The sequence below is a fragment of the Dasypus novemcinctus genome, chromosome 16 (genome assembly GCF_030445035.2).
Source record: "Dasypus novemcinctus isolate mDasNov1 chromosome 16, mDasNov1.1.hap2, whole genome shotgun sequence".
Classification (NCBI taxonomy): Eukaryota; Metazoa; Chordata; class Mammalia; order Cingulata; family Dasypodidae; genus Dasypus; species Dasypus novemcinctus.
In genome coordinates, this window is record NC_080688.1 from 93,807,337 (window position 1) to 93,821,770 (window position 14,434).

At 65.7% G+C, this 14,434-nt stretch overlaps 1 protein-coding gene across 4 annotated transcripts in view; it reads right to left on the reverse strand.

Moving 5' to 3' along the window:
- Window positions 1–1,222: 1,222 nt before the first annotated feature.
- Window positions 1,223–14,434, reverse strand: part of MBP (myelin basic protein) — a 120,826-nt gene continuing 107,614 nt past the window's right edge. For 3 of the 4 annotated variants that reach the window (XM_058277915.2, XM_058277914.2, XM_058277913.2), the window contains exons 6-10: window positions 12,396–12,503; window positions 11,973–12,008; window positions 11,407–11,439; window positions 7,837–7,959; window positions 2,128–2,358 (exon numbers count right to left, since the gene is read on the reverse strand). In XM_058277915.2, the coding sequence (XP_058133898.1) occupies window positions 2,314–2,358; window positions 7,837–7,959; window positions 11,407–11,439; window positions 11,973–12,008; window positions 12,396–12,503 (345 nt within the window). In that variant the 3' untranslated portion in view covers window positions 2,128–2,313. Of the gene's footprint in view, window positions 2,359–7,836; window positions 7,960–11,406; window positions 11,440–11,972; window positions 12,009–12,395; window positions 12,504–14,434 lie in introns of all 4 variants that reach the window. The other variant, XM_071208594.1, reaches the window with a different exon arrangement.

Genomic DNA, 14,434 nt, shown 5'->3' on the forward strand with positions numbered 1-14,434 from the left:
GGGCCCTCCCAGCTGGCAGGAGGGCACTCAACGGCCAGAGCCACACCCCTTCCCCATTCACCGTCCACGGTTGTTCCGTGTCCCACTTCTCTCTCCTCCCACTGCCCAGTCTCTGAAGCCACCACCCCTGCAAGGTCTCCTCTGCTCCTGAGGCGACATCCTCCTGCAGCCCTCGCCGGGCCCCGCCCTCAGCCCGCCAGCGCCCTCGTGTCCTGCCCTGGGGCCCACGGGCCTGCACCCCGCGCAGCGCTCCTGCGTGGCGCTGGAGACCCTGCCGGCCGGCCACCGCGACTTCTGCTAAAGCATCGCCGTCGCGCTGGAGAGAGGCGGGCCTTTCTTCCACGGTGGAGCCCGGCCCCTGCAGGCTCAGCTGTTTCACGTTGTTCTATTTTAAAGCCTTTATCAGAATACTGGACGAGGTAAATCCTGTATCATTATGTAATATATCCCTGGTTTGCTATTTCATACATCTTCTGTATACATGACATCAAAATACACCTGCCAACTAAGAGAATTCCAGATTTCTCCACCCAAAGAGCTGAGGTAGAGGAAGGAAGGGGCAGGGCGGGTGGGTGCTGCCGGCCCCGGCGGGGGAGGCCCGGCTGGCCGCACCTGGGCCGTGGTGGGTGCTCGGGGGAGCGAGGACAGAGCTTCCCCAGCCTCAGTGCGCAGGGCCCTACGCTCGGCCCCGAAGCTGAGTGGCTCCCCGAGAACTCAGCGTGTCCACAGCTGCCCCGGAGCTGGGCGCCCTGAGGTTTCAGCAACGTGGACAGTTTCTTACTCTATAGTCAAAAAAGAAGCAGTGGTTCTTCCACAAAATGAAGCAAAAATCAAAGTTTCTCTTCTGAAAAAAAGAATTCCTCCAGTTCCTAAAACAGCAAAGCTGGGAACATGGCTGCATCCTCAGGAAGAGCGCCCGGAGGGGGGTCGCCTGGGAGGGGGGGGCGCCCGGGAGGGGGGGCACCCACCAGCAGGTGCTCGTGCTAGCAAATAAGTGGAAAACAGATTCTAAACGACCTGTCCAAGGCCCGCTGGGCCGCCGTCCGGGACGCAGGGACGCGGCGGAGACCCGCCTCCACTGTCCCTGCGCAGGAGCCCGAGCCCCGGCCCGGGGCGGCAGGACGGGCTTCCGGGGGCGCCCTGGAGGAGCCCCTCAACTGCCGCCGCAGGGGTGGGGGCGCTCGCCGCCCACAGACAGTGCAAAACGAGACACCCGTGCAAACCCATTGAAGTGCACTTTATTCCGACATCCGAGCGCGTCTACACTCGCGGCCGCACTTGCCGTTTGGCCGCGGCCGCCAGTGGCAACAGCCGACAAAGAGCTCAAAGACGCCGAGGGCTCCTGGCGCACAGTTTGGAGGGTTTTTTCCCCGAAGTTTCGTCCCCGTTTTGCTTTCTCCCGCTTTCCCTTGCCGTGGTCGAGGTGGTGCGTTAATAGCCGTCGTGTTAAGCCGCACTACACGCTCAGAATTAGAATGCGATTAACAACCGCAGGGCTCGCGCCCGGCCTGTGCGGGTGGCGCCGGCGCGCGGCGCTGAGCTCTCCGGGGGTCAGTGGGTTAGAGGGGGGCTGCGGTCAGCGCGGGCGGGCAGGGGCGCTGCGGGGCTCGGGCTTCTGCGGGCAGCGCCCCGCGCGCGGCGTGCGGGGCGGCCTGCGCGGGGCCGCCGGGGCTCACGCCTCTGCCCTGGCCGCGTCGCTCCATCCAAAGCCCGCACGACTCCCGCAGGCCGCGCCGGCCCCGCGTCCTGCCGCCGTCCTGGGGGCACGCAGAGGCCCCCGTGTCCACGAGCGTCCCCTGCGCCTGCTGAGGCAGCGCCCAGCCCCGTCCGACGTCCTCGTCCTCTCTCTGCCGCCCGCGAGCTGGGCTCGCGGGGTGCGGTGCGCGCACCCTCCTCGCGGCGCCCCCTCCTCGCGCACCACCTGCTCCCGCAGCGGCCCGCGCGCTGCACGTGCCAAGAGCTCCCGCCGTCCGCGCGCGCCCTGCTGACCGTGTTAGAGAAACGCAGGGTCCGGGTGGGGGGGAGGGGGCAGGGGAGAAGCCAGGGGGCCTGGCCCGCAGCCCGCCGCCGCGGGGGCTCCGGGCCGGGCCTCGGGGTGCGTGCGGGGCAGCGCGGCTGGGCCCGCGCGGGCGGGGAGGGGGCTGGCGGGGGCGTGCGCTTGGTGCCCAGCATTGCCAACGCTGCTTGGCTCGCGCTTCTCCAGGGACCCGCTGGCCATGGCGCCGCTCAGGGGGTTAGGGGGCCGCGGGGTGGTAGTAAGGGGCGGGGGGCAGGGAGAAGCTGAGCACAGGATGCGGGCACGGCGTGCGGGCCTCAGCGCCGGGCCATGGGGGAGCCGGACCGGCTGTCTCGTCCTCCCTAGGAAAGAAGAGCAGCGTTAGGCCGGGCAGGGCAGCGACCGCCCCCACACCCACGACCCTCCTCCATCCCCCAAAGAGCCAGCTGGAGGGGCGGCTGGACCCGATGCTCAAAAGTGCGCCCCGTCCAGCCTGCCCCTTGCTCCAGTCCCTCCTTCCAACTGGCAGCCACTGGGAGCTGGAAAAGACGAGACTTAAACAGGCCATGTCCCCGCGGGGTCGGCATCACCCTCCCAGCTGCCGCTGCCCCCTTCAGTCCACGCACAACGTGAAGGGCACTGCGCCCAAGCCGCGGGCCGGGCGGCTGCAGGCAGCAGGGCACAGAGCAGTCCTCTTCTGGGGTTTTAGTTTGTCCAGCACTCGTGTGGCAGGGGAAAAGGACCTCTGTGCTGTGACCACTCCCTCAAGAATTTCATTCGCACAAGAATTCTAGTCTGGGAAGGTCCCTTAGGAAGCGCCAGGAGCCCCGAAGAGGCCCGGCTGGGTGGGGGGCCCGGGAAGGAGCCTCCGCCTCCGAGGCTCGAGGGATCCTGGCCTCAGGGCACCAGGAGCAGCCCTAGCTCCGCCTCTGGGGGGCCGGCACGCCACCACCTCATGAGCTGCCAGAGGGGGGACCTTTGGACCCCTTTAAGCAGCGACTTTAAAAGCGCATTTTGTTCCTGAAATGTTGGAGAAAAGTTGCATAATAGAAAGTCCATTTGCCTGAACTGGAGTTACTTTCCGACATCCTCTTGCAAGATACCTTACCTGCGCTTCCATTTTAACTCCCCGGACATCTCCATTGGAGGCTGAAAATGTCGAACTCTAGGCTTTATTTTCTACGATTGCACCTATCTTTTATGGAGAAGCCACTAGGAGCGAAATCCTTTCATTTGGTTTCTCCTGTCCACTCACAGCCCCGTCCTGCGGTTGGTGGTGTCCTGTCCCCATTTCGCAGCCGAGGAAGCTGAGCTGGGAGCGAGTTCACCCGCGTCCCCAGCCGGGCGCGGGGAGCCGGGCGTGAGTCCTCCTGCTCTTTGTCCACTCTGTGATACGTCCGAAAGCTGCAGGCCAAGCCCTGGGCTGCCCGGGGCTGAGGCCGGCCCGTGGCCCGTGGCGGGACTCCCCTCCTTCTCGGCAGAAGCCGCGCTCTGCCTTCACCCCCATGAGCGCTCGGAGCATCACTTAGAAGGTTCCAGATGCTCTGGAACAAGAACGTCCTGGTCCAGGCTGAAGTGGCCTGAATGCTGGGAGACGTGTCGGTCTGGCCGGCAGCGCTGGTCTCCCGGCTTGGGCCCTTCCCTCGCTCCTCGGTCTCTCACCAGTTAAGAGAACTGGAAGGGGACGCGGACGTGGCTCAACTGATGAGGCGTCCGTCTACCACATGGGAGGTCCACGGTTCAAACCCCGGGCCTCCTGACCCGTGTGGAGCTGGCCCATGCGCAGTGCTGATGCGTGCAGGCAGTGCCGTGCCACGCAGGGGTGTCCCCGTGTAGGGGAGCCCCACGTGCAAGAAGTGCGCCCACAAGGAGAGCCACCCTGTGCGGAAAGAAGCGCAGCCCACCCGGGAGTGGTGCCGCACACACGGAGAGTTGATGCAGCAAGATGATGCAACAAAAAGAAACACAGATTCCCGGTGCCACTGACAAGAATCCAAGCGGACAGAACACACAGCAAATGGACACAGGGAACAGACAATGGGGGGGAAGGGGAGAGAAATAAATCTTTAAAAAAATTAAAGTACAGGAAGGAGAGGCAGGTAAAGCACAGCCCCAGATGCCAAGGGTCCTGTCCCACTCGGCGCCACCTGCAAGCCCGGCTCACCTCCTGGTAACTGCTCAGCAGGCCCGAGTGCCCCGGCCCCAGAGCCACTGGCCTCAGCTGCCGAGTGACCTGTCAAGCCTGCCCTTGAACTGTGTGGAGACAGAGCAATTTTACCTACTGCCCCCGGGGAGAACTGCAGGCAAGGGACGGACCCTGCCGAGGGAAACGCACAGCTTCCCAGCTTGTTTTGTGACCAGGGAACGAGCTGGGCACAGACGGGCCTTTCCAGGCACCGAGGCCGCGGCGGCCAGCGCCGGGCGTGCCAGCGCTCGCCCAGACGCGGGATGCCTCTGTGCAGGTGGTGGAGTGCTGGAGCCACGTTTCTTCCCGGACGTTCTCAGAGAGCTGCCGTGGGTGACAGTCATTAAGCAGGAGAGGCTGGTGGTGCCCGGCAGCGCAGAAGCCGGCCTTTCTCACGCGCGTGGCCCTGGGACCCCTCCGGGAAACCGCGACCACGGCAGACGTCAGGTGCATCCTGGACGCGGGGATCCGCCGGCCTCGCTGAGCCGCCTGGAGACGACCGCGCCCTCCGGCTTTGCCACGAGAGCAGCCCCTCCGGAACAGCCGCTCTGCGCCCCGTGCCTCTTCTCGGTGTCCCTGCTCCTCGGATGTGTGGCAAGAATTTACTTTCTTACTTGAATTTGCCTCGGAATTTACCCTGAGTGCCCGACGTACTAGAACACCTTCCCGACAAAACGCGCGTTGGCAGCTCGGCGACTGGACGCCTCACCTGGCCAGGCCTTCTGTCCGGTGTGGCGTGTCCTCAGAAGCAGGGTCTACGCGGACAGCGCTGCCGTGCTCCCAGGGCACCTCAGGACGAGGGGCCAGGGAGGCGCGTACCTGGGGCTCCCTGAGGACAGAGGCTCCCCGCTGTTCCTGCCAGCGTCCTCGCGGCGGAAGAGCGTGGCCGCCTGTGTCCGGCAGAGTTTAGGTCAGCGGATGGAGCGCGACTGGGGTTGCGGACCCTCCTGTGCCACCATCAGCCACGGTCTTTAGAATTAGGAAATGCCTGTCAGTAGATCACAGCTGCCCTCCCCGTGCGGGGGGCGGCACGGGGCCGCTGGCCCTGCTTGCGGGCAGTTTACTGGGCCACATGGCCTGCGGGACAGGAGCTGGCAGCCCCCGGGACCCTGGAACCTTCCAGCTGGGGGGCGCGGGCGAGGCACGTTCCCTAGAAGAACCAGTGTCCCAGCAGGCCGCCCGCTGCCAGCAGCCGAGAGCCGCTGACGTCACAACTTAGGCTCTCCAAACCGGCGGGCCCTGAGCTGAAGCTGTGGTGCCCCCGGAGCTGCAAGAGAGTCCGGCAGCACCCAAGAGGACACCAGCCCCCGCTGGGTGGTCGCCACACAGTTGGGCTTCCCCGCTCGTGCGTGGGCCCCTCTCGTGGCTGTGGAGAACAGGCCACGGAGCGCTCAGCTTCCCCTCAAAGGTGAAGAGGAAACCTCTGAGAATTTGCTTTCCTCTCCATGGGGCATCAGGCCTCCTGGTTTTTCTGTCTCTCCTTGGGCACCTGCCCCATCAGGACGAGCCTTGACTTGCTGCCTCAGCTTCCCCCTTCCACCTGCTGAGGTTGGAAAAGAACGTGCCGGCAGAGCGCTGGGCAACCACTGCGCCCGAGACCTTCCCCTGCCGGCCAGGAATAGCTCTCCTTGGTCAGAGGAGCGAGGACGGCGGCGTGGGCTGCCCTTTTAATGAAAAACTACGTGGGGACAGCCCTTGTGACAATGTTTACTCCTTGACATTCTCCCACCAGCAAGAGCCTGTGGCGGGGGCTGGGCGTCCTCGGTGGGCATGGAGGCTGCAGAGCGCCGGCCGCCCTCTCGTTTCAGCGCTGCCCAGGAGCCCGTGCCAGGGGTCCTGCAGCGCGGGCCTGGGGCTTGACGCTTCACCTGACCCTCCAGCCAGTCCCCAGGACCGTGGTCACGCACGGAAGTAACCCCCACGCGCCCCGTGTCGTCCAGGCCAGAGGTCAGAGCGCAGTCGCCCGCTCGCCACTCTCCCTGAGCCCTGTGCGGGCCCTGCGATGACAGCCGCCCCCTCTCCCCTGCACTCCTGCAGGGTGGCCCCGCCAGAGCCGCGAGCCCTGCCTGCCCGTGGGGCGGGAGCTGGCCTGGGCCCCTGGGGCGGGAGCTGGCCTGGGCCCCGAGGGCGCACTAGCCCCTCCCTGGCCGCGCCCTCCTGGAGCGCCCAAGGCCGCGCCCACGCCGTCCTCCCCGCACGCCCGCGGCTGCCCTGCTCCTTCAGCCCCGCCCGAGCCCCTGCTCTAGGCTGGGGCGCCCCTCGCGGGCACGCGCATCTGCCCGCAGCACCTGGCCCGCGCCTTCGTCTCCCACCGACCCCGGCACGAGCGGGCGCGCCCCTTCGTGAGACTCCCAGCACCCAGGCATTCCAGAAGGGGCTCGGCAGGTCCCTCACCGCGTGGGGGGCGCTGGGGGCAGCTGGAGCCCCGGGCTCCCTGGCTGGGTGGCCCCGGGATCCACCGGCTCCCTCAGTCTGGCCGGACCCTGCGAGGCGCGCACGTTGGACCCTGCCGGTGCACGGCACTGCGCGTGGCGCGTCGGCGGCCCGGAGCCCCGTTGGGGAATGAGCCGGACCCCGGCCCTGGAGGGGGCTCCGTGCGGGCTCGCTCAGGCTGGCGGGGGGCAGCTGTGCGGCCTCGGCGGCCCTGCCCGCACCCGCACCCGCCCTGCTTCCCGGCCTCCCGCCGTGGTTCGGGGGCCTGGGGGGCTGCTCCGGGAGGCAGCGGCCTGTCCCAGCCAAGTGGCATTGGCTCAGGTACCCGGGGGCGAACCCCCAGTGGCCTGTCCCCTCGGGGGAGGGGTGGCGCCTCTGGGGCGGGGTCAGGAGCTAACCTGGACGGGGCTGCCCGGCTCCCCACCCCATCTTCACCCCATTTCTCCCCGAGAGGAGCCTCCAGCTCTTGGGGTGCAGGAAAGGGCGTCCCGAAAGCCACGGCGCCTTGGAGAGGCGCGTGGAGCGCCGCGGGGAGGGCTGGGAGCCGCGTGGGCGAGAGCGCTGCGGTTAGGGGTGCAGGGCGCTTCCGGGTCTTGGGGCGCACGGGCGCTCTCCGCCGCCGTCCCCTCGCCCGCGTCGCCCTTGACCTTCACGCTAGTCTTACAAGGCTCTTCTATGTTTCCCCCACGTTACAATGAGGAAACTGAGGCTCAGTGTCTGCTCTCTGCGACTTCCCCAGAACCCCCGTCCCCGCCCCTCTTCTCAGGGTGGCGCCCACGTTTCTCCAGGGGGGCAGGACCGGTGCCTGGGGTCCGGGGGCTCCCTGCTTTCCTCCCGCCCCGGGACCACCCAGCACTCTCCCCGCCTGCACCCAGCCCCTGCCAACTGCCCTGTTTGGAGGCTGCCAGGGGGGTGCCCAGGGCTGGCACACAGAAGGCCTCAAGGAGGGCTGGGTGGGGGCACAGACCTGGCAACCGCCCCCAAAATGCCCCTTCCTCAGAGGCGCGCCGGCGGCCATCCCAGGGTGCAGCCCTCCAGCTCATGGCCACCGCCGGGGTCAGGGCTCGCCAGGGCCTCTGGGCTGGCGACCGTGCCCCTCTCCAAAGGGGCTTCTTAAACCAGGCCCTTTGTGCCCGGTGCTGGGGGGTGGAGGGGGCCCCCAAGCCTGCACAGGCCACAGGTGCCTGCCCGCGAGCCCGCGGGCCAAGCTGGGGTGCCTTACCAGCTTAAAGATCCTGGCCAGCGCGCCCTGCGCCTCGTGGGCGCCCTTGAGCCCCTTGTGGGCTGATTTATAGTCGGAAGCTCTGCCTGCATAGCCGAATCCTGGCTTCTGCCCTTCGGCTCCCTGCAAAGGAAGAAGGGAAGTGCCTCAGCCTCCACTCGGGGAGCCGGCTGCGTCCTCCAGGGGTCCTCCCAGCTACTGATGGCGGGAAGGGGTCGGCGCCAGCGGTCGCGGAGGTGGAAGGTTCTAGAGGCACGAGCCAGCTGAGGACGGGCCGGGAGAGGCCCTGGCTGAGGGCAGGAGACGCCCGCTGGGCCGAGCCCATCCACGTCCATGACCAACATCCTTTCCGTGCCACCTGCTTACGTGGCTCGTGGTACGTGGTTTTCAAGGGATCAGCACACACCAGCCGACGTTTTACTTAGCACGGGTTTGAAGGAAGCGGGATGTGGGCGATGGTTCTACAACGTGGCAGTTTCCCGGTGAGGCTGCCCACCACCCAAGGCCCAGAGGGGGCCGAGCACGGTGTCCTCGAGGGCACTGTCACCAGCCGGGCTCTGTGGATGCGTCGTGGCGGAGACCTGGAAGGCCAGGAGCCTATGGCAGAGTGACCTCCGCCCCGTGTGGCATTTCGGAGCTCATGCCTTTTTTTTGGAGGTCCAGGGATTGAACCCGGAACCTCGCGGTGGGAAGCAGGAGCTCGACCACTGAGCTCCATCTGCTCCCATCCCGCCTTTTCTAAAGACACAGATTGCGCTCCCTGGCCCAGGAGGAGCCGGATGAGCTCTCAGCGCCCCTGGCCACGGCTCGGGAGCCCGGAGCTGGCGTCGAGGCTGTCGCGGTGGGTGGAAGGAGGCTGGGCAGGCTGCCGGCCCCCGTCTGTGCTGCCACTTGAGGCCCAGGGACTCGCGGGGGTGGGGGTGGGCCAAGTCCTGGGTGCCAGGCCCCCTGCCCTGCCCTCTCAGCATCCTCTCCATCTAGCTGTGCCACCTCCAGTGAGTGCCAGGTCCTCTCTGGAGGGCCTCGGCTGCCACGTCTATCAAATGGGCTAATAACAGCGCCTCCCTTTGGGGCTTGTTGGTAGGACATGACCTGAACAGAATACGGAATGGACAGGTAGTCCCCCACCTGCACCTGCGCCCAGCAGCAGTTCCCTTACTTCAGGGGAGATGATGGAACTTTCCTTTGGGGCAATAGCAATGGCAAATGAACACTGAAAGGTTGTTTTGTGTTCCTAAGACCAACTCATTTTCTAATTAAAGTTAAACTAGAGTTCCCATTTAGTTTCAAGTGAGAACTGCCATTTCACACACGAGGCCGGGGAGGGGGGCACTCTGATGATGGGGTTAACATCTGGGGCCCAAAGGTATTCTAGCTGCAGGTGCGGCGTCCATCGGGGAACCAGCCCTATCGGGGAACCAGCCCTGTCGGGGATCGGTTCTCCATGTGGGCACGGGTGTCTGCTCGATTGACAGGGACTGCAGGCTCTTCGGATGTTTTGTTAAGAAAGGCGAGACTTCCCACGTGGCCATCTACTGCGGAAGGCAACGAGCAAACCGGATGGACCCTGAGCCTGCGCCTGCCATCCTTCCATTTCGCAAGGGTTTAGAGCTGGAGGGACCCCGAGAGGCAGCCCGCCCCAGCCCGTATTTCAGAGGCGCAGGGGTTGAGCCCGAGGCTCAGGGCTGCTCAGGGCCGCCGCCGGCGTGCTGCTGCCCGGGCTGGAGTTGAGGCGCACCTCTCCAGACCCCTCCCACCCTTTGCGTCCCCTCGAGTCTCCTCTAATTCAACCTGCACCTGGCAGGGGACACCGGCCACCCAGAGCCCAGACAGTGACTTCCACGTGAGACTGTGGTTTCAAGGGCTATGGAAGCAGGGTGGGGACAGGGGTTGCTCAGGCAAAGAGGTCTAAGCACGGCATACTAGAGAAAGGCCAGCGCCGCCCTTCCATTCCAGAAGCTTCCACGGACACGCTTTCTCCATGCTGGTACACGGAGGGATGGATGATGGTTAGGGAGCTCTGCGCCAAACAGACAGACGGACGTTACATGGAGAGAACCCCATCCCCCATGCAGAGGCGGTGCCTGTCGGTTTACTCTATTGTTTTTCTCCCCGACCCAAGACCAAGCACTGAATTCAGGGATTGGTCTTCGGATAAGTAATCTGGTCACCTTCTCCTTTCAAATTCTCAGTGGCCTGTACCTTTGGGCAACCTGTTTACCAGGAAACATACAGCGAAGTTTAGAAAGTGGGGACTTGCGAAAATTACCAACAAGAGAGTCCTTTGGCTTTGGAAAGCAAGCAAACAACAGGCAGGGATTTTGCTTTGGAAGAAAGAGAAATTGAACAAACATTAGCAGGACCATAGGTGGAGAAACGCCAGAGGAACGCAAAGCTGGCAGGTGGAAGTGGCCTAAGGACCCCTGGAAAAGAGGCGTTGCTGCAGCCGGTCCCTCCAGGTTCAGTCCACGCCTAGAGATGAAGAGGCAGTAAAGCAGTGTCTGCGCCAGCAGGGGTTTGATTCTCCAAGCTGACTCTCTCCTGTGGGCACAGAAAGCAGGGCCCTGTGGACGCGTGCACCAGCTCAGGGTGCTGCCTGCCTCAGGCCATCCTGCGGCAAATGGGCCAGGCCAGGACGGTCAGCTCAGTGTGCTTACAGAAAGGTTCTAGCAAACCCCTTCCTTTGTAATTCAAGGAGGGATGTTTTGGAAGAATTCAGCCCTTCCTGGCCTGTCTTTCCTCTCAAGTCCTCCTCCCCGCCCCCTTCCTGTCTTCCCATTCCTCTGTCCTTTAATTCCTTCATCCATTCCTCGCACACCCATCACTGCACAGCAGGGCCAGGGGGGCTCCCGGGAATGAGGATTTGTGAGCCCCGAGGCAGACGCGGTGCTGGCCTATAGGTTGGTGGCAGTTCTTCCCTTTGTCCAGAACGTACAGTTTTTGTAAAGGAAGAAGCACAGCTCCGGGCTGATGGGAACGGAAGTCGAGGGCTGGGAGGCGTTTTAAGCTGGCTCAGCACCTTTCTCTGGGCTCTGGGGGAGCAAGCCAGGCCCCGTGAACCTGGAGCGAGGCTCTCGGCGCTAAGGCGCCCGCCATTCCTAAGTGTGCCCCTGGAAGGCTGGGATTTTAGACTTGAGTTCTTACCAAACACAAAGAAAGGCAGGGAAGTTCAGACGAACGAGGTTATTATAAACTAAATCACTGAATTTAGCATCTTTAGGATCATTTTCCCCAACACAATTTCCAGCTCTAAAGGGTGATCTAGGCATCGGTCAGGCCCAGCTCCACACTGAGACGTCTGGGCGCTGGCACCTTTGCACAGCCTGGAAACACACAGCCGTTTAGAACAGAACGGGGGGCTGGGGGAGAAGCGGGGGCCTTCTCGAGTGCCGGGCTGCCCCGTCCCCGGAGTCTTCCAGCCCTTTGGGTCCCAGAAGCTCAAGCGCTTCCCTCCTAAGCGGAAACAAGGTTGACAGCTGCCGGCAAGCGGGCCTGACCGGGAAGGAAGGTCGGACTGCCAAGCAAGAAGCAGGCGAGCGGAGGAGGACGGGAGGCAGAGGCTGCACCTACCCAGCTGAATCTGCTCAGTGACAGTCCTCTCCCCTGAGGGAAGAGAGAGACAGGGCGTCAGGCGGCCAGCGCGCTCCAGGGGCCGGGCGGGCGGGAGGTGGAGGCCCTGCCCAGAGGCCCTTCCCACCGCCCCTTCCCACGGCCCCTACCCACGGCCCCTACCCCACAGCCCCTACCCACGGCCCCTACCCACAGGTCCCTATCCATAGCCCCTTCCCATAGCTCCTTCCCCACAGCCCCTTCCCCCAACCCCTTCCCCATAGCTGCTACCCACAGCCCCTTCCCGCAGCCCCTCCCCGCAGCCCCTCCCCCGCAGGCCCCTCCCCCACAGCCCCTCCCCCACAGCCCCTCCCCCACAGGGCCTCAGCTTGCACCCAGCTGCCCCAGGTTTGGAGCGGTGGGAGGAGCGGAAGTGCGCTCACAGCCCTGTCCTACCCAGAGCCCGCTGCGAGCTTTTTGGATGGTTTAGGAAGCGATGAGTCCAGCTCTCTTTTTTGGGTACATTTGGGGATCTCAGGGAGGGTCTATGAAAAATTCGTGATTAATCAAAAACGCAGAGATCTTACCTTGCCTTGTGAGGGAGGTGGAGTGCGAGGGGTCACCTGGAAAACAGGCAGACTGTGAGCCCTCGGGCCCCGGACCCCCGGGCCCGGCCCTCCTGCAGGGCTCCCGGCCCTCCCACAGGACCCCGTATCCCGCAGGACCCCAGGACCCTCCCACCCAGGGCAGCCCCTGGCTCTCCAGGGGGGCGTGAGGTTTTCACTTCTGGCGCCTCACTAGCTAATGCTCCCGAGAGCGCTCAGTATCTATCAGGAGCACGGAGCCAGCCCCTCTCGGCCGAGCTGCCGCATTTCTGTTTTACTTGAGATGCAGAATCTGCCAATGTGAAAATAGTCAATGCTGCAGAGAATCTTCCAGAACACCTGGACAAGGCTGGAGAGGAGGGCCCCGCTCTCTGCCCGCCCCGTCCGCCGGAAGGCGCCACTCACGATGTTCTTGAAGAAGTGCACGACGGGGTTCTCGTCCTGGGGCCGCCCGTGCGCGGGCTTCTGCGGCAGGGAGCCGTAGTGGGCGGCGCGCGCGGCGTGGTGCGCGTCCTGGAAGGCAGGGCGCGGCGTCAGCGGCGGCTCCCGCAGGCCACCCCGCGCTGGACGCTGGGCGGCTGCCCGCGGGGGAGCCCGCGCCAGGGGCGCGCAGGGGGCGGGGGCGGGGTCCGCGGCCCCTGCGGCTGAGTGGCACGCTCCAGGGGGGTCCCGAGAATCCAGGGTGACTCCCCCCAGGGCGGAGGCAGGCCAGGCGCCGCACCGAGGGCAACTGGCCCGGGATGCCCAGGGGTTCCGCCCGGGACTCCAGGGCAGCGGCAGGCCCGCCACCTGCCCGAGGGGCGGCACCGCGCGAAACCGCCTGCGGGGCTCGGGAGCTGGGCGCACAGGCTGCTGCCCCGCAGGGCGCCCCGGGCTCGGTGGGGCTGGAACTTTCCAGGCCAGTGACACTGCACGGAAGGCACGGGAGGTGGGCACGGGAGGGAGGGCACGGGAGGCGAGCACGGCAGAGCGCGGCGGCGCAGAAAGCACTTCTGCAGCCGCGGGTCGCGCCCGCTCAGTCCCCCGGGCCCCGGGGCAGCCAGTTCCGAGGTGCAGGGCCAGCAGCTCCCGCACGGCCCTTCTTGGTCTCCCCCGCGCCCCGTGGCTCGGCGTGGCCCCCCGCAAACGCTCGTCCGCGGACACTGCACGTGCGGAGAGGGGGCGGGAGCATCCCCGCGCGCCAGGGCCCCGTGCCCGGGGAGGAGCTACACCTGCGCCAGCGCGCAGCCCCTCGGGTGGGCAGCGCCGCTCCTGCTTCTCCTGCGGGGCGCTCTGTGCCCAGCCCGCAAGTGCGCTTCTCCGATGCGCTTCATCTAACGGGTCCCACTCGGGGGCTTTGGCGTCAGAGGCCGGGGATGGCCGCGTCGCTCCGCGTCTCGGGTCTCTCCACACCTGGGAGAGAAGCGGTGGCTGCGCCGCGCTGCGGGGCGGTGTCGGCAGCGCCTGGCGCCTGGCCCTGCCCACTGCCCGGGGTGGTCCCCAAGCAGGCGGCAGCTGGAGCCCTGGACCGCCCGTGGGGCCGCAGCTCGCAGACCTTGTAGGTTTCTTTTAAAACATGTCTTGCATTCGTCCTCCCGGCACTGTGGACATCTTAAAAAAAGGAGCTGCGCTCTGGAGCCTTCCCTTCCAGGACCCGCGCCGACGGTGCTGCCCTTCTCCTGCACAGTGACCTCTGCTCTGCTGGCTCCAGTGGGAAATCTTTGCGGGGCCTCCAGCACCCTCCTTTCTGACTGCACCCCTCGTGGCCAGGCCTCTGGGCTTCCCCAGACCGCCGTCCCTGCCCTGGCACAGGCCACCGCACTGCCCTGTGAGCGCCCCCGCTCCGGCTGCCAGCCCCCTCCGCGAGGCCCAGCGCCCCTGCTCTGGCTTCCTACCCCGACCCTCGCTCGGCTGAGCGTTTCTCGGCCGGAGGGGTCTCCCTCCACCCGGTGTCCATGCTGTGCGCGGTCATCTGTCTGAAACACCAGGAAGGGCGGCCCCTCTGCACTCATGCCGGCGCCCTGGGCTGGCGTCTGTGGCTCAGAGTTCTGGAAAGGCCCTCCGCCCTCTGCGCCAGCCTCTGCAGTGAGCCTGACCTCCGGCCACCACACTGCACCCCCGCCCTGCCCACCAGCACGACACCCCAACGCGCAGGCCGGGCAGGCCTGGGCTGGCACCTGTGCTGCTGCCCACCTGGGGGCCCTCGCTGTGCAGAACAGGTGGCCGTGCAGGACCTAATCGGCTCACCTGGGCCGACTCCCTGGGTGCCCTGCGCATGGCTTCTGTTAGAGCATCGCGCACGGAGCGGGGCAAGCTCGGGCTCCCACGCCCGCTCCCCGACCCCGGGCCTGTCCTTCACACCCTTGCACCGCACATCGCTGTCCTTGGTCACCTGCCGGTGGCCAGGTGTGGCTCAAAGCACTGTGGATGCAGCAAAAGCAAACCCCACAAAACCTCCTGCCCTG